This window comes from Notechis scutatus, chromosome 13 (assembly GCF_049901735.1).
Source record: "Notechis scutatus isolate UNSWTSFEM ecotype Mainland chromosome 13, rNotScu1.2, whole genome shotgun sequence".
Classification (NCBI taxonomy): Eukaryota; Metazoa; Chordata; class Lepidosauria; order Squamata; family Elapidae; genus Notechis; species Notechis scutatus.
In genome coordinates this window covers 13,887,836-13,912,891 of record NC_142021.1, presented here as the reverse complement: position 1 = coordinate 13,912,891, position 25,056 = coordinate 13,887,836, and the positions used below count along the sequence as shown (strand labels likewise).

General features: G+C 48.8%; 1 protein-coding gene across 1 annotated transcript in view; it reads left to right on the top strand.

Moving 5' to 3' along the window:
- Window positions 1–3,426: 3,426 nt before the first annotated feature.
- PRODH (proline dehydrogenase 1) overlaps window positions 3,427–25,056 on the top strand; it is a 58,185-nt gene continuing 36,555 nt past the window's right edge. The window contains exons 1-5 of the mRNA XM_026684018.2: window positions 3,427–3,886; window positions 5,616–5,824; window positions 17,937–17,971; window positions 19,783–19,926; window positions 21,584–21,648. Coding sequence (XP_026539803.1) covers window positions 3,563–3,886; window positions 5,616–5,824; window positions 17,937–17,971; window positions 19,783–19,926; window positions 21,584–21,648 — 777 coding nt within the window. The 5' untranslated portion in view covers window positions 3,427–3,562. The remainder of the gene's footprint in view (window positions 3,887–5,615; window positions 5,825–17,936; window positions 17,972–19,782; window positions 19,927–21,583; window positions 21,649–25,056) is intronic.

Genomic DNA, 25,056 nt, shown 5'->3' with positions numbered 1-25,056 from the left:
ATTTTGTGTACTACTCAGCGTAGTTCAAGGTTGTCCAAGCCCAAAATTTCAAATATTTTGAAGGGCTGCCACAGAGAGGATCAGGTCAACTTATTCTCTTACATCCCAGGCTCAGGGGGAGGAGGAGGAGGAGTCCCAAGGAGACCAAGAGGCTGTCCTGATTTACAGCTGGGAGGATAGACGTTGCAAACAGTTGCCAGCTGGAACGTGGCTTTTCAAGATTCCAGCCTCTCGAACCTTTACCGGTCGATCCCTGACCCCCAGCTTTGGCCACACACACACACACACCAAGCAGATTTGTCAGTTATGGAAGTCCTTCTTCCACTGTTTTGGCCTTGGTCCATCCTTCAGTTGCTAGTGGGATTTCAATGGGTTTAGGAAAAGGTGAATTTGATAAAAGCCTTTTGCCTCCAAGAATCAATTTAGGCAATTACATCATTTCTCTCTCTTCTCCAGTGCAAAAAAAAACAACCAGTCCCAGCAGAGAAGTCATCCCTCTTCTTGATCTGCATTCAAAAGGAGACAGGAAAGCAGTTGGAAAGAAGGGGTGGTGGTTGCCCATTGAGGGCCTGGTGGGGTTGGCACCTCTTCTCTGCTCAGGCTGCCCTCTCCGTTTCTGCCAGAAGGACAGTTCTAGTCCCCAGGCACTCGGCATTCCTTCTCCCCATGGACATTATCAGGTGGCCTGCAATCCCAATACTTACTTCTGTGAGTCTTCCTGTTGAGAATAACTATTGTTCTGAGATTTAACAGATCAGCAGAGTTGGAAGGGATCTTGTAGGTCATCTAGTCCAACCCCCCACCCCACCCATGCAGGAGACCCTACACCCTTTCCGACAAATGGCAGTCCAGTCTCTTCTTGAAAGCTTCCAGTGATGGAAGCTTTCACAACTTCCGAAGGCAACTTCTGTTCCATTAGTTCCATTGTTCTCCCTGTCAGAAAATTTCTTCTTTATTTCCAGGTTGAATCTCTCCTGGATCAGTTTCCATCCATGATTCCTTGTCTGGCCTTTGGGTGCCTTGGAAAATAGTGTGACCCCTTCCCCTCTGTGGCAGCCCCTCAAATATTGGAAGACTGCTCTCATGTTTCCCCTGGTCCTTCTCTTCACTAGACTAGCCATGCCCAGTTCCTGCAACCATTCATCGTGTGTTTTAGCCTCCAGGCCTTTGATCATCTTAGATAGATTCAGATTAACAGAGCTAGAAGGGACCTTGTAGGTCATCTAGTCCAACCCCCCCCCCCCACCCAAGCAGGAGACCCTACACCGTTTCTGACTGTTTTAGCCTCCAGTCCCCTAATCATCCTGGTTGCTCTTCTCTGCACTCTTTCTATGGTCTCAATTACTTTTTTTATTGTGTGGTGACCAAAACTGGATGCAGTACTCTAGGTGTGGCCTTACTAAGGCTTTATAGAGTGGTATTAGAACCTCATGTGATCTTGATTGAATCCCTCTGTTAATGCAACTTACCAGGATGCCAGAAGAGGCCCATAGCCATCTCTTCCCCAAACCTTTGAGTACAAAGAAGGACACAGCCATTCAGGGTGGCCCGCAAATTATGCTCAAAAAAGTCAAGAGGGCAGCCACGATGATGCAACTTCAACCTGTTTGTAATGAGTGTTGCAGCGAGGTTGGGATCTGTTTCCTCTCCAAGGGATGGAGGGAAGCTCTGCCAGGACCCAAACAATCCAGAAATCACCTTGTGGTTGGGTAGCATGAAATTTCAAATAACCTCTATTATTGATTCTTAAGTGGTGTGATTTGCAGCGTTGCCTCACAAGTTGACCTTCCCTTTCTGCCAGGACTTGCCTGATCTGCTCGCAAGCTTGCCAAGTACCACTTGGAGAAGAGATCACCAAAAAATTTCCCCCCTTTCCTTCTAGTTCTTTTTCCACTCTGGCAAGTGAGGAGAAGGAGAGATTATTTGTCGTAGCTCCAAAGAAAGCCAAACCTGGGGCAATCAGATCTACTGGAGGCGTGGCTGGATTCCAGGCTTCTGACCCTACCCACCCAATCCCCCACCTCTTCCAGCTACCCCATCAGCTCAGCCTAGGTTGGCTTACCTTGCCTAGAATGTTAAAACCTTACTTTTTGCTATACTGAAACTCATACTTGAGTTGTTCACGATGAATCCAACCGCCCAAGTTGAAGAAAATGTGAATTAGATCGTTCCCCTCTGCCATTAGGTGTTTTCTTTTCCCTTGCAGGCCCTCTAAAGCAGGGGTGTCAAACTCCAGTGCTTAGATCTGGCCCACGGGGGCCACCCTGGAAAAAGCAAAGGACCGGCCCTCACCTTTTGGTTTTGGTTTTGGTTTGTTTTGATAGCCCTCTGCCAGTGAAAGCAGAGCTCCGTTTTCGGTGGCAGAAGACTGCAGCAGGCCGTCGTGGCCAAAGACAGGATCCAAGGGGATGCGCAAGGTGCCCCCAGCCCAAAACAGGGTCAAGACAGCCCTAAGGGGACATTGGAGGTCTTCTAGTCTGACCCCCCCCCATGCTCGAGCAAGAGACCGTATACCAGACAAATGGCTGCCCTTGAAGGCCTCTAATGATGGAGAACAGATCCTGCCCACCTGGTTAGATAGGCCTGACTGTCTGTCAGGTGTGCAAGGAGCATACAGAGTCAGCCTCTTGCTTCCAACAATCTGGGTCCTCATTTTACCCACCTTGGAAGGATGAAAGGCTGAGTCAGAGTTAGCCTGCAATACTGCATTGTAATCACTGTGCACCATGGAAGGAAGGAAGGAAGGAAGGAAGGGGGGGAGGGGGAGGGAGGGAGGAAGGAAGGAAAGAAGGAAGGAAAAATGATAGCCCTTAGACTTATATTCCTCTTCACAGTGCTTTCCAGCCCTCTCTAAGCAGTTTACAGAGTCAGCCTCTGGCCCCCCAACAATCTGGGTCCTCATTTTACCCACCTCGGAAGGAGGGAAGGCTGAGTCGACGACCTTCATCGCTGAGAATCGAACTGCTGGCAGTGAGCCCAATTAGCCTGCAATCCCGCATTCCAACCGCCAGAAGGAAGCTCTTTCCAAAAGTCCAGAGGGGAGGGGGAGGGGGCGCGGATGGGGGGAGGGGGCGCCGCAGCCATTTCCCCCCTGTATCTTTCGCAAACTTTCCCACTGGGGCTGCCCGTAGGGAGCTTCCACGGGGGGTGGTGGAAGGGAGAGATGTCTGATTGAGTCATTCCCTAGCGGGGATTCCTCTTTTTCCGCGGCAAGCGGCCAACGGGGCGCGGTTCTTGGCCAACCCAGGCCGGTCCGGAGGGCACCAAATTGGGCAAAGCCGCCCTGCGAGGCATCGCCGCCCGAGTGGCGGCTCCAGGCGGGATTGCGCAATCCTGGATTGCCCGGGGCGGGGCGGGGCGGGGGCAGCAGAGGGGCGGGGCTTGGGGTGGGTGTGCCTGGAAGAAGCGGAGAACAATTGTCAAGCTCCGCGGTGGGCGTGGCCCGGGCCGGCCCGAGCCACCAATCAAACGCTCCCACCGGCTAGTGGGCGCTGCTAGCGGGACGCGGCGCCTTATATAAAGCGCGCCCGGCCGCCGCTTCGTCCTTCCATCGTTCGCGGGCATGGCCGGGCGTGGCTGCTGCGGCTTCTTCTCTCGCGGGTCTCTGCGCGCTGCCCGGTCATTCGTCGCCTCGAGCCGTTCGCGGTCCGCTCCGGCCGCAGCTCCGGCTCCGGCGCTCCCGGACCAGGATGCCGTCCCGCCGGACGAGGTCCCCGCGCACGGGACGCATCTCCGCCAGCGCCCGGCGCCGCCGACCCAGCCTCGGGCGGTGAATTTCTCCGACGCCCGGGAGGCTTTCCGGAGCAAGACCAGCGGCGAGCTCTTTCGCGGCCTGCTCGTGCTCCGCCTCTGCGCCCTGGAGCCGCTGGTGCAGCGCGCCGAGCAGGTGAGGCGAGGATCCCGGCCGGTTCTCCTTTCCCGGAAGAGCAGCTGATCGGGCGAGGGGAAAGGGAAGCGAGATCGGAGCCCCTTTCGGAGCCTCCCTCTTCAGAGGCAGTCTATCTCAGCCTAGAAAGAAAAGTCTGCCTTTTGCTTAAAATTAGGCTGATGTTACTGATGAATCTCCCAAAGGATGAAAAAAAAAGATGATCTGGAAGAGATCGGGATGCCCTTTGTCAGAAATGGGGTAGGGTCTCCTGCTTGGGTTGGCCTAGAAGACCTACAAGGTCCCTTCCAACTAATCTGTTAATCGGTACCCTAGGCTGTTAAGTACTCCGTGTTCGTATAACGGAGGAGCTTTAACGACGGGTAGTTGTCCCCTCCTTGGGAGATTTTGAAGATCGGGTGCAAGGCTCCCCTTTTTCTTGTACGGGACATCTGCGGGGGTGTTGGGGAGATGTTGGGCTGTCAAAGCGGGGTTGGCCGCCGAGGTTTCTCCCGGTTTGAAAGTTCCCCAGAATTACAGCAGTCCGTGAACCATGCTCTTTGCAAGCAACCCAAAGGAGGGTGAGAAGTTTGGAAGAAGCAACTTTAGGGTGGAGTTTCAAAAGGCCAAGCTTGAAATCTACCTTTATTAGCACAGTGACAGCTCTAGAAATTATTCTTCCTAAGAAACTGTGGGGGATTGTTTTACAAAAGAATTGATGTTCTTTGGGGGTTCCAACCGTTCCAAATCTGTTAATCTGTCATCCCAGATGAATTCAATCTGGTGACTCCCAGGTCCTTTCTGGCTGCTTAGGGCCTCCTGAGAAATGACATGCCCCTGGGTCAGAGATGGATGACAAGTTCTTCCTTGCAGGAGGCACATTTCCACCACTTCAAGTGTTCATCCCTTGATCCAGCAATCCCGGATATAATTTGTCCAGGCGCCAGTCTTCCCTTTATGGGAAAAGGCAGGGCTCTTCAAACTTTTTCAAAAAAAAAATTTTTTTTTATTCAATACAATATTTAAAAAACATTGAACGTGGTGGACTTCTTTGATATACATTTTTGTCATCCATCTTATGTTATATACTCTAAATATTTTGAACATTTGTATATATTAAGTCTTTATACATTTTAATTCCTTTCAGTTGCATTTCAGTTAAGGCATATAATCTGTCATACCCTTCCTACCAATCCTTTGTTCCTTTTCTATTTTGCGAACTCCCTTTCATTTCCCTCCAATAGAATTTGTTCCATATTATATAATATTCTGATTCATCCTTGTCCTTCAGTTCCAGTGTCAATCTATCCATTTCAGCGCATACCAAGACCTTGTCTATCGCCTCATCTTCACTAGGAATTTCTCTAGCCTTCCATTTCTGGGCAAATATTATCCTTGCTGTTCTAATTACATGGATGATGATGATTCTCCTTATTTATCTTCTGGCCCTAATAGGATTTTATCTAATACCGAATCCTGCATATTAATTCCCGACTCTTTCTCTTTTTCATACCGTGATTAGGGCTCTTCAAACTTGGCAGCTTGAAGACTTGTGGGCTTCAACTCCCAGAATTCCTCCTCCAGTCACGTCAGCTCAGGAATTCTGGGAATTGAAGTCCACAAGTCTCAAACTTGCCAAGTTTGAAGAGCCTTGGGAAAAGGGGTACTTGGATCTGAGTGGACTTGAGGCTCCTCTTGGGGGAGTTTGAAGTGAGAAAGCAGCCCTGTGACTGCCCCTTCCTTTCCATAGCTGATGCACCTCGGCCAGAAGCTGCTGGGCCAGAAGCTCTTCGAGAAGCTGATGAAACTGACCTTCTATGGGCAGTTTGTGGCTGGAGAAGACCAGGAAGCCATCAAGCCTCTCATCCGGCGCAACCGTGCCTATGGCGTGGGCTCCGTGCTGGACTACAGTGTGGAGGAAGACCTGACCAGTGAGGAGGCCAAGAAGAAGGAACTAGAGTAAGAAACTCTTTTGGTGTGGCAACCGGCAGCAGGGAAGGGGAGGGCTGGTCTGTGTGCCAAGTGGTGCCCGTCTCTCTCTCATTTGGGGAAGTTGAGGTCATTGCCCATTACATATGAAAGGGGGTATGGCAGAGGAGGTGTTGGCTTAGAGAGAAGGGCTGGTTTGGGGGAGGATTGGGAAAATAGGGATGATGGAAGGAGTTGTTTCCATGCTCTATGCCAGTGGTGGCTAACCTTTTTGGGCTCCTGTGAGAAAAATTATGCGCACGCACTAGTGTGCCGGCACCCAGAATGCAATGTGCGCCCCCATGCCCCCTGCGCATGCACCAACCCCCTGCCACCTCCTTACCTGCACTTCGCTGCACAGCTAATTTTTCAGCTGGTTTGAGGCCTTTTTCGGCCTCCCAGGGGCTTGGAAAAAGCCTCTGCAAGGCTTTTCAGGACGAATTATAGGCCCATTTTGTCACTTCCAGTATTACAGGAAGTGATGAAACGGGCCTATAATTCATCCTGAAAAGCCTTGCAGAGGCTTTTTCCAAGCCTCTGGGAGGCCGAAAAAGGCCTCAAACCAACCGAAAAAATCAGCTGTGAGGCACACGCATGCACGATGAGGTAAGTTTGCCTGTAGCTCGCATGCCAGCACAAATGGCTCTGCATGCCACTTGTGGCACATGTACCATAGGTTTGCCATCACAGCTCTATACAAAGCTGGAGTGTCCTCTCCAGAGCACGAGGCCTGCGTAATTTAATATGGAGGATAAACTGTTACCCAAGCAGCAGGTCTCCCCCCTCCACATCACTGAAATAGTCTGATGGAACGGCAGAGCATCGCAGGAGTTACCAGAACGTGATTATACACGGTCACAAACTGCTTCCGGAACTCCAGCTCCGGATTTTGCCTTGAACTCCTGAAGCCTTTTCCACGAATAGATATAGCTACAAGGCAGTGGAGTTTGAAATCAAGGTTTTCCTTCTCCTAGAAGATGCTTCTACCATTTATCTGCCGTTGGGGCATAGAGCCCTCTTCCACCTTCAAAACTGTTGGCCATCTTCTCCTGTAACCCTGGAAAGGGGCGCTTACGAGGGGCTGCCAGCTGGATCAAGGTCTTTTTAAGGAGGTGTATTCCTCCTCCGGCACTCCTCCTCACTCCAGAACTGTAAGGAGTGCCCCAGCAATTAATCTGCAGGGACTATTCCAATGATGTGTAACAGTCAAGTTTTCCGGGGCCTTATCTCTCCTGCAAAGAGAGCCTTGGGTTTCTGTGATGAGTCAGAGGGACCATGAGCTGCTGGGGCCTTGAGGCATCCCTCCAGGATCTTTTCCTTCTTCCCACAAGGCCACAAGGTGGTTGGAGCGGGGCGGGTGAAGGGAGGAGGTGAAGGCCGAACCTGCAGTTCGTTATACCGTGGAACCGGTTAGACCAGGGGTATCATTGAGGGCCGCATCAGTGTTGTGTTTGACCTCGGGGAGGGGGGCGGGGTGGGCATAGCCAGCTTGACGTCACTTGTGACGCCTATGGCAGCCCGAGTGCTTTGCCAGCAAAAACAGGCTCCCAAGCTCCATTTCTGGCTGGGGTGGCCGCCTGTAACCCACTGCCAGTGAAAACGGAGCTCGGGAGGGCCGCAGATGCAGTGGTGGGATTCAATTTTTTTTACTATCAGTTCTGTGGGCGTGGCTTGGTGGGCGTGGCTTTGTGGGTGTGGCAGGGAAAGCTTACTGCAAAATCTCCATTCCCTCCCCACTCCACTAGCCTGCTTTCCAGCTCCTTTCTCCTGTGCAGGGCAACCAAAGGAGAGCCAGCCGATCAGCTGGGACTCAATGGGAGGCGGAGAATAAAGGGGGCGGGGGGCAGTCAGAGGTGGGATTGGCCGGTTCTCCGAGCAACTCAAAACTTCCGCTACCAGTTCTCCAGAACCGGTCAGAATTGGCTGAATCCCACTTCTGCGCAGGTGACCCTCCTGAGGTTTATTCTCTCCGGCAGAGGCACCGCAGGATGCTCCCTTGCAGTTCCCAGGGTAGCCCTGCGAGCCAGATCTAAGCAAAGCACAGGCTGGATCCGGCTGGTGGGCCTTGAGTTTGACACCCCTGGGTTAGACCATTGTGTCTACAAGACGGATCTTCATTGGGGCCTCTATCCCAACTAAGGTGGAGGAAGAGCTTCCGCGCATGCCCTGGGGGTGGTGCCCGTTTTCCTCTCTCTCTGCCTTTTTCTCAGATTCTCCGAGATTTCTTCTGCGTCCTTTGCAAACTGGTCCCAGGCTGTTCTACAAATGATGCTTGTGTTTTTTAAGACAAATGCATCTGTTGTCCTGGCACCAGCAAGTGCTACCTTTGCCCAGAGCAATGCTGGTGAGATTTAAAAGAGGAGCACAGGCCAGTCTGTAGCACTGCAAGTATGAGGAAAGCAGGGCAGGGGGTCCCAAAGGCGATGTGGAAGGGAAGGAGTTCCTGCAGATTTTATTCCACTAGCTCAGGGATTCCCAACCTGGGGGTGTGAGACAATATTCCAGGGGGTGCGAAAACTTGGGTTTAGAAGTTTCAAAAGTATATGCATGATTATATGCATATAATTATTTACTTTTGTAAAGGGTGCAAGAATATATCAGAGGCGTTTTAGGTGTGCAGGGTATAGAAAAGGTTGGGAACCCCTGCACTAGCTGATGCTGACTGTAGGGGGCAGCACTCATCTCCCATATCAGTGGTCATCAACAGGTGGGCTGGGGACCACTGGTGGTCCGTGAGAAAATTTTGGTGGTCTGCAGAGAAATGTAACCCCCAAAGCATTTAATCCAGGCTGCACAGGAACACAAGGCTGCGCCGCCCACACGGCCCGCGGGAACACAAGGCTTGCATCACTTGCATTGCGAACCACACAAGGTAGTGAGGGGAAGTGGGGAAAGGGCAGAGTGGGGGAACTCGCCCCAACTCGCCCCACGCGCCTGGCCTGGCCACTGGGCTGCTTCTTTCTTCTTCTGCTTTTGGCTGCATGCAAGGAAAGCAGCAAAAGTTTATTTCTCCCCCCCAAACTCCACCAGAAATGAGTCTATGGGACCGTGCAAGGCCTCCTGCTCCAAGACAAAGACTAATTTCTGGTGGAGTTTGGGTGGGGGGTGGGGGGTGGGAGAGAAAGAAAGGCTTCTGCTGCTTTCGTTGCATGAAGCCAAAAGTCTCTCTCTCTCTCTCCCCACCCTCCCTGAGAACTCAGCTGGAGATGGTATCCTGTGCTCCCAAATAAAGAATGATCGATCAGTAGGAAAACGGGGTGGGGAATTTTCCTGCAGATGTTTTTTTGGGATTTTCCCAGGGACTTTGGTCCATGGAATTTAAAATTATGAGTTTCGTGGTCCTTGAGGTCCAAAAGGTTGGCAACCCCTGTCCCATATTGAGCCCATGAGCCAGCGCTGTCAAGACATCTCCACGATCATGTGGCCAGCATGATTTCATAGAGTGCTGTTACCTTCCCGCTGAAGTGGTACCTATTTATCTACTCACATTTGTGTGCTTTCGAACTGTTAGGTGGGCAGGAGCTGGGCAAAGACGTGTGACGCTTGGTCTTAAATCTGGGCTGTCAATTTGCCACCTGACAAGCCAGGCATCTTAACCACTGAGATATTGCATTGCCCTATCTGCGATTTGAGGGGAGGGGGTTGATGTTTTTCTGACCAATAGCTTCTTAGAATGAAATTATGTTAGAGGGAGCTGGGCTTGGTTGGTAAAGTTTGACTGCAGGATAATTCTCCAAAACAGAAACAGGAGGAAAGACCAGCAACAGAAAGATCAAGTTTGAAAACAGGTCAAAGTTAGAGCAGAGAGAAAAGCCGCAGGACATTCCTGTCATTGGGAGGGACAGTTGGGCCACAGCTCTTGAAGGGGTTGGAAAGAAGTGCAGAAACCAAGCTTCTGAAGAGAGAAGGACTTGGGTGACGTGATAGCTTCTTTCAGTGTTCTGTCTCGGACAAAGAGGAGGTCAACCTGTTTTCCAAAACACCTGAGGGCAGGACAAGAGATAAAGGATGGAAACTTATCAAGGAGAGATCCAACCTAGTGCTCCATTACATTTAAGAATAGTGGAACAGCAGGGAGTTGGACTATAGAAGCGTTCCTTCCAATGATATGATATTGTGTAATTCTGAGCTGTGTAACTTCCTGTAACCTGCCTCATGCTGGGAAGAGAATTACATAAAGGGATCAGGGCTTCATGTTTCCAGCCACGTGGCACTTCTCCAGGAATGCTGCCAATGTGGGCAGGGTGAGAGGAAACACCCCTCCCCGGGTCACAGAAGGTCCTTGGGGGACTCTGGGTCGCTCCTACCTCCCAGCCCAAGAGCTGATTGGGTAGTGGGAGATTTGGATCCTGTTTTCTCCATGGACCTCACTCTCCCCAGTCCATGCTACTTCTCGGCCCCACTCGGTGGGCCTGACCAGGAAATCCACCCAACAGGAAAGGTTAGGGAAGACGAAGAAGACTTGACTGGAGAAGGGCTGTAATGATGGAATTGGCAGCATTCCAGCAAAGCTCCATTCCGATCAGTAACTCCGAGACAAGCATAACCTCAAAAGTACCTTTATTAGAATAGCACCTGGCACATCTGTAGAATCTCGAAACTAAAAGTTTCCCGGACTTCCCACAACGTCTCCACCTACAAACCATCCCCTTTTCCCCCATCATCACATCACCTGGACCAATCACGCTCCGTCCCAGTGTAAGATCCTTTTTTTCCATGCTGCACCACACTTAAGAACCTTGAACTAAGAAAAGAATTTTATTTTGTCTACTTAGAACTACTCAATTGAAATCACCCCCTCCCGCTTTCTCAGGCTATGTGGCAGCGTGGAATAGGGCTTCCCAAGCCGACAGGAATCTTGCCAGTCTTGATTCGGTCTCCTCCTCACTTTTCTTGTACTCCAGTGAATTAGTGTGTCAGCGTTCCAGAAAACCTCCACTCCAGGGGTGGGATTCTACCAGTTCACACCTATTTGGTTGTTAACATTCTAAGCAGTTTGGAGAACCAGTTGTTAGAAGAAATTACTGGCCTAATCCTGTAAGGAAGACAGGAAGGAAACATTCTGGGGTTGCTTACAGAAACTGGCTCTCTGTTAACCCTTATTACATTCTTGGCAGGACTAGACTTCCTGTCTCAGGAACATCTCTGGAGTTATTTTTCCCTCCTTTGCTGGTACTTTGCTTGTGTGGAGTGACCATTCAAAGTTACAATGGCACTGAAAAAAGTGACTTATGACCATTTTTCACACTTACGACTGCTGCAGCATCCCCACATTCATGAGAGGCAAGGCGAGAAGATGCATGCCTCAATGTGAGTGATATTGAGTTGGCCACATCCACCCAGTCACATGACCACCAAGACACGTCCACCACCTAAGCCACACCCACAGAACCGATTGTTAAAAAAATTGAATCCCACCCCTGCTCCACTCCAACAAATAACAACTTCGAGACAGACTTCTTCTCAAAAGTTGTTTTATTTGGATAGTTAAACTGGCACATCTGGGGAATCCCGAGTCTGAAAGTTTCAGGCTTCCTGGCAATAAGTAAAACCTACAAATCCACCCCTGCACCCATCATCACCTCACATGCCCCAAATCACCATTCGTCCCAACTTGAGACATCCTCTCACCCAGATGCAGAAATAAATGACCTTGACTTAGAAAAAGAATGTTATGTCTAACTACATACACTGCAAGAAATTCCTCCCTCCCATTTTTCCAGGCTCAAAATGTGGTAGTGTGGAAGCATCTGGTCTCAATATGGCTTCCAAAGCTGACATAGTGTCTACCTGAGCCACCCCTAAATTTAAAAAAAATAAAAGCTGTACCCCCTTTTGCCTAGGAACCAATTCCTGCATGTCTCGGTCAAGGTTGTCTTCCTTACTCTCTCTCCTACCTTGCAGGATGGTTGTGAGCCAATAGGGGTGGGAGGAGTAGAAAGCACAGGTGCATATTCCATTTTTACGACCGGCTCACTTTGTGCCTTGCTGAGTCCTGAAGGACATGAAAGGTTGCACAGTCGGTTATATACTGAAAGCCGCCAACAGAAGAGACCAGTTTGGAGAGTGTGATTGACCTCTGCCCCCCACCCTAGAAATAGCAGGCACAAGAGGCAAGCGCTCACCCACTCAACACCCAAGTAATCCAAAGCCAAGCTATCGTATTTGGTAGCCCAGTTAGCAGAATAGAGTTGGAAGGAACCTTGGAAGTCTTCTAATCCAACCCCCTGTTCACACCCTACACCAGAGATCTCTAAACTTGGCAACTTTAAGACTTGTGGACTTCAACTCCCAGAATTCCCCAGGGTCTGGCCTCTCTAGAGAACAGACTATAGTTGCTGGAGCTCAGTGGGTTGGTTGAACCAATGCTTTAAGCCAGGGGTCCCCAATCTTGGCAACTTTAAGTCTTGTGGACTTCAACTCCCAGAATTCCTCATAGCTGGCTGAGGAATTCTGGAAGTTGAAGTCCACAAGTCTTAAAAGTTCCCAAGGTTGGGGAGCCCCTGCCCTACACCATTTCAGACAATGGCTGTCTAGTCTTTTCTTTAAAACCTCCAGTGATGAAGCAACCACAACTTCTGGTGGCCAGCTGTTCCACTGGTTCATTGTCCTCACTGTTAAAAAGTTCCTCCTTAATCCCAGGTTGCATCTCTCCTTGATTAGCTTCCATCCATTGTTTCTTGTCCTGCCTTTGGGGGCTTTGGAGAATAAGTTGACTCCCCTCTTTGTGGCAGCCCCTCAAATAGTGGAAGAATTGCTGTCATGTTCCTTCTAGTCCTTCTTTCCTCTAGACTGGCCATACCCAGTTCCTGCCATCGTTCTTCCTACTTTTTAGCCTCCAGTCCCCTAATCATCTCTGTTGCTCTTCTCTGCATATTTTTCCAAAGCTCAACATCTTTTTTTTCTAATGTGGTGATCAAATGTGCAGTATTCCAGGTGTGGCCTTACTAAGGATTTATAAAGCGATGCTAATAGAGACTGGACTGCCATCTGTCAGAAATGGTGTTCTGGGGGTTGGGCAAGATGACCTCCAAGGTCCCTTCCAGCTCTGTTAATCTGTTAATACTTTGTATGATCTTAAAAAGCACCTTGGGTTGACAAATGCAGCTGCTCGGAGGAGCTTACCAAGGTCACCCCTGGATTTTGCTCGGGGCCTCGGGAACGGCTTGTTCTGGGCGCTTGTGCTTCCTGTTTGCATTCTCCCCCTGGAGACGGGCTGGTTTGCAGTGTAATCTGGAAGCAGGAACTGATTAAGGAGGGAGGGAGCCCCCCCCCTTGGGAATTTGCTTGCGCCCTGCCCAGGAGGAAAGCCTGAGAGTCCTCGCCGCCTTTGCGTCACAAGATGAATGTTTTGTTCTTCTTGGGACACGGGGTGTTCCTTGTGCCTTGACAAGCAGCCTTCCCGCTCTGCGATTGGCCGAGGGGTGGCATGCCCCCTCGCCCCGATTGGCTGCGGGGGAGGCAGATCCCTTACGCAAACGAGGCAGCTGCCAGAAGCATGTGCAAAGCGGGGATCCTCCTTCATCCAGCTCCTCTTTCTGCCTGGCCTGGTGAGATCAGTTAATCCGGCTCTTGGCAAGCCTGGTGCTCTATGCCACCTGAACTCCAGGGAGGCATTTCGGCGTTCCTTTTGCAAGATCCCCAAAAGATCTCCTTTCAGCGCGGGAGGAATTACCCTTGGCCGTGAGGGTTACCATCGGGTGATCTTCCTACCAATAAAGGAGAGTATTTGTAGCTGAAATGAGGTGGCCTTGGTGCTCTCCGAGCTGGGCTGTTTTCTTGCAGACATTTCATGCGCTGCTGATGTTACCTAGTTAGGGTAGAAGAACTTGGGGTAACGTGATAGCAATGTTTCAGTGTTTGAGGGGCTGCTATAGAGAGGAGGAAAAGGTCAAGCTATTTTCCAAAGGTAAGACAAGAAACAATGGATGGGAACTAATCCAAGAGAGAAGCAACCTAGAACTAAGGAGAAACTTCCTAACATTAAGAACAATTAACCAGTGGAACAGAAGTTGCCTCCAGAAATTGTGGGTGCTGCATCACTGGAGGTTTCTAAGAAGAGACAGGAGATACACTTGTCTGAAATGGTATAAGGTCTCCTGCTTGAACAGGGGCTGGACTAGATCACCTCCAAGGTCCCTTCCAACTCTTATTCTGCTATCCTTTCTTCCTCCCTCCCTCCCTCCTTGTCTTTCCTTCTTTCCTTCCTTCTCCATCACTGGAAGTTTTTAAGAAGCAACTGGACAGCCGCTTGTCTGAAATGGTATAAAGTCTCCTGCTTGAACGGGGTTGGACTAGAGGACCTCCAAGGTCCCTTCCAGCTCCATTCTGATTGATTAGTCAAACATCTGCAAAAAAAACCAACCAAGCTGAGAGAGCACCAACGACCCTTCAACCTTGTCTGAGCTGGAAATGCACTGAATTAAGGGGCCCTTCTGGAGCAGGAATTTTTTTCCCCCCGGTGGGATACAAAGGGACGCTTTACAAAGATTTTTCTCTTCTACCCTGCTAACTTTGGGGTAGTTTTGTCTTTGAAATAAGTTTGCCTAAAGCCTCTATTGTTTGTTTAGCTCACTAAACCTCCTGGGAAGTTTGCATTTTTAGGTATTAAGTTCTTGATTAACTGAATCGGAGCTTTCCCTGACACTTTTCCAGGCAGTTTTTCCTGCCCCAGAGTAAATAGAGGCACGCCCTGACACTGACAGCTCCTGTCAAGGGCCATCAGGCACTTAGTCACTTCTGGGCTGGCCCATCAGCCAGCATTTGCTGCCAAGTTGCTGGGAAACCCACAACCTTTAGTTACCTTGAAAAGTAGGTAGAGCTGTGGGGAAAAATGTGCAAAGCACAGCTATATGGCGTCTTTTATTAGAACCGAAAATGAAGGGCACACTTTGGGATTCTTGGAATTCGTTCAATAAGGTGTCACTGAAAAAAACAACAACAACAGGACATTGAGAAAAAGAGAAGCTCATGCTCAAAATAGCTATTCAAACCATGAAGCCTGTAGTTCCCAGTCAGTCCAGGCTCCCAAATGTGGGGCTAGTTCCGTGCTGAGCTGTCCTGACCTGGCCCAACCTTCAAGAGCGCAGGAACCGTTGCCTCCACAGCTCAGGAATCAAATCAGAACACCGCTGGAAGGGACCCTGGAGGTTACCTAGTCCAGGGGCCGCCAACCTTTTGGACCTCAGGGACCACCAAACTCATCATTTTAAGTCCTGTGGACCACTAATATGAACTTTGATTGACGGTGGCTTGCTGATGTTGGTAAGTGAGAGAGAGAGAGAGAGACTTTTGGCTTCATGCAAGAGAAGCAGCAGAAGTCTTTCTTTCTCTCCCCCAAACTCCGCCAGAAATGAGTCTTTGCCGACACAGCCTCTTGGAGCAGGAGGCCTCGCAGGGTCCCAAACACTCCTTTCTGGCGGAGTTTGGGGGACAGGAAGAAAGACTTCTGCTGCTTTCCTTGTGTGCAGCCAAAAGCAGAAGAAGAAAGAAGCGGAAAGAAGCAGCCCGGTGGGCAGGCGAGGTGCGTGGGGCAAGTTCCCCCTCCCCCTCAGGTTGTTCGCAATGCAAGCGACATGCTCCCATGGGCCATGTGGGTGGTGCAGCCTTGTGTTCCCGCGCAGCCTGGATTAATTGCTTTGGGAGTACATTTCTCTGTGGACCACCAAAATTTTCTCACGGACCACCAGTGGTCCCCATCCCACTGGTTGGCAACCACTGTTCTAGTCCAACCCCCTACTCAAGCAGGAGACCCTCTACAGTTGGAGACAAGTGGATATCCAGTCTTTCCTTTAAAATCTTCAGGGTTGGAGCATCCCCAACTTCTGGAGGCCACTTCGGTTCCACTGGTTGATTGTCCTTATACTGTGAGGAAGTTTCTTCCGAATGCCAGGTTGCTTCTCTCCTGGGTTAGTTTCCATCCCTTGTTTCTCGTCCTCCCCTCTGATGCTTTGGAGAATAATTTCACCCCCTCTTCTCTGGGGCAGCCCCTCAAATACTGGAATGCTGCTATTTAATCAACATCTGGTAAGACCTTTATTCTGAAACTAACCGGCCAGCCAAGATCCTTTCTGGAACCTCACTGAAAACATTGTGGAATAGACTTGGGGATGGGGGGGGGGGGGGAATTGCAACACAGATGCTCCGTCATGCAGCAGCTGCCCTTGGAAGTGGAATTGGAGGAGGGACAGCCAACTCCCTCGCTTACACACACACACACCCCTTAATCTGCCTTAGGCAAAGCATTGCAAAGTCCAACAGCAGTTCCTCTGAGTCACAAGACTTCTGGTTAGTTAGAGGGAATGAACCGCCCAAGTTTCTTACAACTCCTCTGGTTTCAAATTCCCCAAAAGCTCCCTGGAGCTTTTTTGCTTTGGCCTAATAGGCTTCACTTGAGGAGAGTCTCCATCTGTGGCTGTGGCTTTGGCTCTCCTTGCCCCCTTCTTCCGTCCGCCATCCCTCTTCTTGTACATTCCACTCTGTTTTCTGCTTTCCAATGTGAAGACTACAGTCCAACTAAATCTCGGATTCCTTCCAGAAGACCTCTGGGGCCTTAAGGCAAAGGTTCCCCTCACAGATATGTGCTAGTCATTTCCAGCTCTAGGGGGCGGTGCTCATCTCTGTTACAAAGCCGAAGAGCCAGTGCTGTCCAAAGACGTCTCCATGGTCATGTGGCCGGCATGAGTAAACACCTTCAAAGGCACACGGAACGCTGTGACCTTCCAAGCAAAGTGTCAGCGTTCCAGAAAACCTCCACTCCAAATAATAACTCCGAGACAGACATCCTCTCCAAGGTTCTTTTTATTAGAGTAGTAAACTGGCACATCTGGGAAATCCTGAATCTGAAAGTTCCAGGTTTCCTTGCAATAAGTAAAAAATTACAAATCCACCCCCTGCACCCATCATGGCATCACATGCCCCAATCACCATCCGTCCCAACTTGAGACGTCCTCTCACCCAGGTGCAGAAATGACATGACCTTGACTTAGAAGAAGAATGCTATTATGTCTAACCACATACATTCCAAGAAATTCTCCCCCCTCCCATTTTCCCAGGCTTAAGAAAATGGCAGCGTGGAAGCGTCCAAAGCTGACACAAAGTAGTCCCATTTTTTACTTTATTTTTACAGCTATGCTAGCTGGAGAATTCTGGGAGTTGAAGTCCACAAGTCTTAAAGTTGCCAAGTTTGGAGACTTCTGCCATAACCCTTTCCTTGTTAAGCTCTGGAGAATTTGACCGCAAATCCCACATATTCTGATTTTGCCAAATTTACATGTAACTTAGGCTAGCAGACTCCAGTCCTAACTTGTCATGCCTCTGTCAGAGTCTGATTCCGAGGTGGAAGTCGAACAGCTGACAGGGAGAGTGGGAGTGTGGCTCCGTTGGCTGTGGAGGAGGCTGGGGAAAGGCAAAGTCCATCTGGGCAGAGCAAGGGAGAGATAGAACAAGGCAAAGGAACTTCAGAGGAACTTCATCCTAGGGCGCGCAGGGAGGAATGGAGAAGGGAGCAACGTGGGTTGCATGGCTTAAGGGAGAGGAAAGGGCCCTGATTCCCTTCATTAGCCACAGCTGGGAAGACAGTTGATAAGAAAGGCAGGCTGTGTGTGGCAGGCTGCTGGGAGCAAAAGTGACTTTATCCTGTGTTGTCATGGCTTATCTGTGTTCCTGACATCTTCCCAACTGTGTGAGTTTTGCCATGCCTTCAAGCCTGAAATTCTTGTTCCTGCCCTGCCAAACTAATTACTTCAGTTTGGCTTATTTGGACTTTAAGTTACAGTTTGTGTTGATCATGTTTTAGACTGAATTTTCTGCAGTCAAAGGCTGTTCCTGGGAGAGTTTTTTTCCAGCCCGAAGGTAACCTGGACAATGGGGGCAAAGTTGGAGCTAATAAAGGGACTCTTGTTGATCATCTGACTGTGTTGCCTTTGTGCCACGTCCCTTTGGATCATCACATAACTCTTCCGGTTGCCTCTGGCCAGCTGTGGTCCCCTTGTCTGGGCTGCGTTTAGTGTTTGCAGAGTGAGTGGCTTGGAATGCATTATCCCGGAGACACATGGCAGAAAGTAAAAAAGTTTTCTTTCTTTCTTCCTTCCTTCCTTCCCAGCTCCTGCATCTCTGCATTTGAGAAGGAGACAGGCAGTAAGTAAAGTTGCTGCAGAATGCCCTGCCCTCTTTTAACGTCCCACCACTTGTTCGGGGGTCTCCAGTCTGTCCTGTTGGGGGTGCAGGTGGGGAGCTAGCAAGATTTGGGCCTTGTTGCTTTTTTGCCCCTGCAGCCAAGAGGCAACATTTACTCTCTGGTTGCTTTTGATCAAGGGTCCCAAAGGTGCTTTTTTTTCCCAAGAGGCAACTGGACTTTCTGGGGGTTTTTTCTCTCACTTCTCACCCAAGAAGCTTCTTCAGCTCTGACTGGATGGTGAGGAATGGAAGGGTTTATACTCCTTGCAGACAGCTGGTCATTTGCATCCTTTTAGAGGGTCACTGAGGCCACTTGGAGGTTTATCTGTATAGTCAGGGTCACCTGACAGCTCTCTCAACAGATGGGGAGGGATATGACATCTATCTCCAGTCTACAACACAATCCTTTCAGCTGTTTCAAGAAGGCTCCACACCCATTTTCACTACTCAGGTGACCCTGAGGACACAGACAAGCCTCCAAGTGGCCTCAATGACTCTCTAAAAAGGATGCAAATGACCAGCTGTCTGCAAGGAATTTAAATCCTTCCATTCCCCACCATCCAGTCAGAGCTGAAGAAGCTTCTTGGATGAGAAGCGAAACTTCTTCAAAGAAAAACCAAAAAGTCCAGTTATGCCTCTTGAAAAAAAAAAGCGCCTTTGGGGGTCAACATGACCTGGATGATGGAGAATCTACATAGACATTTTGACCAAGGGCTGCTGACCAGGGAGCCCCCAGGGAGCCCCAGAAGAAGCTGTGGGGCCAGAGGCCAATGAAACACATTCATGGGCTGGGTGTCATCCATCACACTCTCCAGTGAAGGATTTTCGCAGGGAGAAGATCCAGTAGCCTAGGCTACAACCTCCACAAGATAAGCATGGAATGTGCTTCTGGCCTTCATCTGCCACACAGCTCCCTCGGGCCTTTCTCCCCCCCACCCTCCTTCTTATGGCAACTCGGAAACAGGCCTAGGAATGATTTACGAGTTGACCAGCTACACTATTTGTTCCTTCAGCTTCCCAAATGTGCTCAGAGAAAAACTGACCCGAAGGGCTAACTGGTTGGCCCTGGTTCCTTGCGAGAGACTCTGAAGGCCCCAAATGGATGCCTCTGGTCCAGGCATGGTCACCCTTTGGCCTGGCTGAGTTTGCTCCATCTCAGGAGTGTAAGCAGATTTAGCCCATGTAGGAGACACCCCGCAAAAAAGCAACCAATTTAAACCATTATAACTGTCAACTCATAAAATATTTCTATGGTCTTTTTAGAGTTGCCAACAGAAAGGGAGGGGGGAGCAGTGCAGCAGTTTGGAAACCAAAAGTGCATTCCATAAATGTTCTCAAAGATAGTAACTAAGTGATTGAAGATTCTGCCGTGCAAAATTCTAACTAGAGCATGATTGATGACTCCTGGCTATGGATGTGTCCATATTGGAGAATATGAATTATGATACACCCAGGGGGTGGAGGGAAAACAGGGTCAAGGGTGACAATGAATGATGTGTCTCAGAGTCGGCTACACCCAGGCAGTGCCGGACATGTTCACTCTCAATAAATCCTTTTTAAGTTTTGGAAATTTGGCTCAAGACTCGAGCTTTAAATGGGGGTAACTGCTGGAATCCTGACAATAACTAGCAAGGATGGTCATCCAGGTTTCTCGGTTGAGCATTTCATAAAATTGCTTGGAGGGGAGGGGGCTCGGCATGGCTTTGGGGTCCAAAGGGGCTGGAGCTTCTGGGGCTAAGGGGGTTTCCCTCCCTGCTGTCTGTCCTTCCCAGAGCAGAGAGAGAAGCGCTACAGCGTCCATCACAAGTTTGGGGATCGGCGGGATGGTGTCACTGGCGCCCGGACCTACTTCTACGCCGATGAAGCCAAATGCGACCGGCACATGGAGACGTTCCTGAAATGCATCGAGGCCTCAGGTGAGAAGCCTTCGGCGGGGGGCAGGTCAGCCTCCCCCACAAATCAAAGGTGCTTCTTCTCACGCGAAGGGCAAAAGGATGCAGGAAACACACACACACACACGTAGAACCAGCCTTCCAAGCTGGGATGAGCAGACGTGTGGCCCTGAATCAGGGGTCTTCAACCTTGACAGCTTTTAAGACCTGTGGGCTTCAACTCCCAGAATTCTGTTCAGAGTTTTGCAGCATCAATTCAGCACCAGAAAAATAAACACAGATGGCTGATGCTTCATTTAACATCTTTATAAACATAATAAGTAGATTTTACAATACCAGTTGTAGATTTCTCCAACATGGAGCAAACTCAGACAGAAACATGTTGCAGGTAACTTCAGCAGCACAGAGAACAGGGAGAGAACTTCCAGTTTCACTTTAGTTCTGCAGGCAAGCAATAGGAGAGAAGCAGTTTCATTTTCAACAGACAGACTCGGAGCTTAACATAGCTTCAGAGCTGCAGAGTTTAATATGGAGCCATGCCTTGGCTACTTCTAGTTTCAGTTTCCAAACAGTCCTCATTGGCTGACTTAGTTGCTATGCCTATTCATTTGCTGACCTTGTTACCAAGCTCTATTCCAGTTCATGAATATACTCTTGTCCAGTCATGTTAGCTCAGGAATTCTGGGAGTTGAAGTCCACAAGTCTTAAACTTGCCAAGTTGGAAGACCCTTGACCTAGATGATGACCAAGGACAGGGGTTTCCCAACTGGGGGTGCAAGACGATATTCCAGAGGGTGCAAAAGTTTTCAATAGTTTGGGTTTAGAAGTTTCAAAATGATAGTGCATGTGCATAATTATATTCATACAATTATTTTTGTAAGGGGTGAAAGAATATATTGGAAGCATTCTAGGGGTGCAGCGTATAGAAAAGGTTGGGACCCCACCAAACCAATGGGAGGAGAGATGAGGGGAGCTGGAATCCAAGCAGACCTGGGAACCGTCTCCTCCACTTTGGCTGCCCCCAAACTTGTTGCTGGTTTTCTTGGCAACTTCCCTGCTCAGTTCTGCTAGTGCAGGGGTCCCCAACCACCGGTCCGCGGACCAGTACCGTTCCGCGGAACAACTGCTACCAGGCCGCTGGCTTGCTGGGCACCGCCATCTTTTTTTGATGAAAAAGTGCTTCCGGTGAGCTTTTCCGGGTAGAAAGCTCACCGAAGCACGCTTTTCATCAAAAAAGATGGCGGCGCCCAGCTGATGCCGGACCGGCCGCGCGCACAGCTGATGCCGGTACCGGGCCGCGGCGTAAAAAAGGTTGGGGATCACTGTGCTAGTGGAAGCCAATGTGCTCAGAGGAGATCTAGATCAGGGATCTCCAACCTTGGCAACTTGAAGACTTGTGGACTTCAACTCCCAGCTTTGCTGGCTGAGGAACTCTGGGAGTTGAAGTCCACAAGTCTTTAAGTTGCCAAGGTTGGAGACCCCAGTCTAGATTGAGGGAGTTCCTACTCTGGGGTCATCTGTCCCAAAGCTTCCAGAAAGCCGGGAGTGGCTCCTAACCTCCCCAGTCTCCAGGACAGGGTGGCTAAAGTGCTCCTGGGGAGAAGTTGCTCAGAGGCCCCTTCGGCTGATGGTCTTTCTGCACCCCGAAGGCCCTGAGCCCTAACTTTGTTGTTGTTTTTAGGAGGAAGCTCGGAAGACGGTTTCTCTGCCATCAAACTCACAGCCCTGGGGAGGCCGCAGTTCCTGGTATGTGATCGCCTAGTCCGGATAGGTAGTGTTTGGTTTCTTGGCTTCCTGTTGTCCCATCACCATTTAGCTTGTCTCAGGCCCTCAAGGTTAAGAAAAAGCTGCAGATTGCCAGGCGTTGCTCAAGTCCAGTGCCTCCCACTCCTGGCAAAGCTGGCAGTGGGGTCCCCTCAATAAAACGAGGTCAACATCAGCCATCCCAGTTGGCACATTCTAAAAAAAGAGTAAAACTTTATCAAAAGCTCCATCTAGGTACAGCAGAAGCCAAGTCAATTCTGAGCAGAGGTGGGATTCTACTGGTTCGGCACAGTTCTCCCGAACTGGTAGCTCAGCTGAGAGGGAACCTGTTAGCTCCGATGATCTTCTGTTCTTGTGTTTTGCCCACCCACCTGCCCGGGCTCTAGGCTGTCCTTTATTTCCTGCTTTTTCAAGCTCAGCTGCTTCGCGCAGCACAGTTGTGTTACACACAGGGCTTACAGGAGAAGATGGTTTTCAAATGGTGCGCACACATGCAAAGTGCACACTCACCAAACTGGTTGAGTCCCACCACTGGTTCCGAGGCTTTCCCATGAAAACTGGAATAGGTTAAAAAAAACCAACCTTTTCTTACCTGGGCCACCCACGAATTATTCTCCACCAATTACATGCCATGCTTTTGTTTTGGGAAAACTTTCTGCGCTGTTTGAACAGTTCTCGGAGTTTGCCCTTGATGGGTATCATTTCTCAGGTGACAGAAGGCATTCCTTACCCCTCCCACTTCCCTTAGGAATTCTTCAAAATAAACCTCTCCCGTTTCTGTTTGGCAAACGGTGAGCCAAAATCAGGTGCAGGCAACGAGGAAGCCATTTTGGCAGCCAGCTTTGAGGGCCCAGAAAATGTGCCCTTCTCGGTCATGGCACCTAACAGCTGGAATGAGTCCCTGGGGTCATCCCAAAAGCCCCAAAGCTGATTTCCCAGGCCTGGCATATGTTGCTTGGAGCCTCCTGGTTAGATTATGTGTGTCCTTGTGTTACACACTGTGCAGCCTGATGTACTTTGTGGCTTTGCCATTTTGTTTAGTTCCTCATTCTCTTCATTTTGTTATATTTGAGTTATTTTTATATTATGAGCCATCCAAATTCAATCAGCACTAAAGCTTTAATAAACTTCATAAATACTTTATAGCTTAGCAACATCTGGAGAACTATGCACAACACAGTCCATTGCAGGGATTGGATGCAATTTAAAATGTTGTAATTATCTAAAGCAGCAGGAACATTAAATCTTTGCGGTGAAAATAATCAGAAGTCTTGCAACACGTTGGACAGTGACTGAGGTGTAGTTCCAGAAGCATTTGTTGGTCACAGTCTACCATGTCCGGTTTATACCTGGCAGGAAGCCGACTCTGATACCCTAAGACACATAAGCTTGTTCAAGTGGTGAAATTTCATGCATCCAGCTGTTTGTTTTTTTTTTACAAGAGTCACGTAGCCCCACCACAGGCGGCGCGAACGGCGGAACCGCGGGCGGCAGGGGGGGGGGGCTGACGGGCGCCGGGGCTGCGACCACCAGAGGGGGGAGGGAAAAACCCCCGACGGCCGGGCGGCACGGGCGGGGAAGCCCCTCGCCGGCCTTGACCCCTCTAAAAAAACCAAAAAAAAAAAAACCCCAAAAAAGAAAAAAACCCCCCAAAAACCGCAAAAGCCCCCACACCCCCCCCCCCCCCCCCCCCCCCCCCGTCTGCAAAAAACCCGGGGGGGCGCCCCCCCCCCCCCCCCCCCCCCCCCCCCCCCCCCCTCATGGGAGCGTTCCAACCCGACGCCCCCACCCCCAACCCACCCCCCCGCCTTGAAAAGTTTGATAACCCCCAGACCACGCGAAAGTATAAGAAATAGTGCTGGTTTTAAAAGCTGAATGCAAATCAGCTGCTGGTAATGAACCCTTCCAAGTGTATGTCCTTACCCACTTCGGTTTTCTAGTTTCATTTTGAACAGAAGTCTTGTTGCATATGCAAGGAAGGGATAGCACATGCTCACAAATTGGCTTCAACATGTTTAACCCACCTGTCTCTGCTTGGGGCCAGTCTCCCCTTTGGGAGCTGCCAGAAGGTTCTAGTGCTCCCTGTTGTGCCTGAATCCTAAATCCCCTGGGGAAGCCTTGGAAGACCCTCCTCAGGAAAGCATCTCTGGCCAAGCCCCTCACATCTTTTTTTTTTATTTAAGTTTTTATTGGTTTTTAAAAACAAACATAAACAAACAAAACATAAAAACATCAAGCCATCTTCCATATGTATACATACAGTGTGCCGGTTGGTTTGCAAATTGTTTTGTGCTTCCATTTCGCAGTATTCAATTACAATTACATTACATATAATCTCATATTGTCAATCAACAATTAAATACCTTAGTATCATTATTAATCAATCATTTGACTATACTTTTATTCATTCATGTTTTACAAGATAACCATAATTTACTTAGTTTGTTTTATAACAGTTCATATTATCATCCCAAATCTATCCTAAAATCATTTTGTAGATATAATAAGAAAGAAGTACATCTTTATATATTTATTATTTTCTAAAAGTCTACATATTTCATTACTGTATTTTATTGTCTAACCATTGATAAAATAGATCCCAAATTTTATAAAATTGTTTATCCTCTTGTTCTCTAATTTCAAATGTCAATCTACTCATTTCAGCACATTCCAATATTTTCTTAATGATTTCCACCTGTGATGGTGTTTTTTCATTTTTCCAGTTTTTGGCAAATACAATCCTAGCCGCTATTAATACATTTACAATCAGGTATTTCAAGTCTTTACTATAAGTTTCAGGTAAAATTCCCAATAAAAATATCTCTGGTTTCAAGTCTATATATTTTTTTGGCATTTTTTCCAACCACATGTGGATTTTTGTCTAGTATTTTTTAGCATCCGCACAAGTCCACCACATATGGTAATATGAGCCAGGTGTCTGATGACATTTCCAAAATTTTTCGGATTTATTCTTGAACATTCTTGCTATTCTTGTTGGGGGGAAATGCCACCTGTAAAACATCTTATACAAATTTTCTTTATATGCTGTTGACATTGTCATTTTATAATTTTGAGACCACCATTTTTGCCATTTCTCTCAATCCCATATCCAAAATTCTTCCCCCAAGCAATCATAGTTTCTTTAACTTGTTCTTCTTCTAATGTAATTTCTAATAAATATCCATACAATTTTTTAATCACCTTTTCATCAGTACCTGTCAAAATCTTATCTAAATCAGTCAATTTATCATAGAAACCTTCCATTTTAGAATCTTTATCATACCTTGAATGTATTTGCGCATATGAAAACCAATTCATCTTTATACCTTGTTCCTCTAGTTTTTGTATAGATTTGAGTTCACCCTTTTCATTTAATATTTCACCATATCT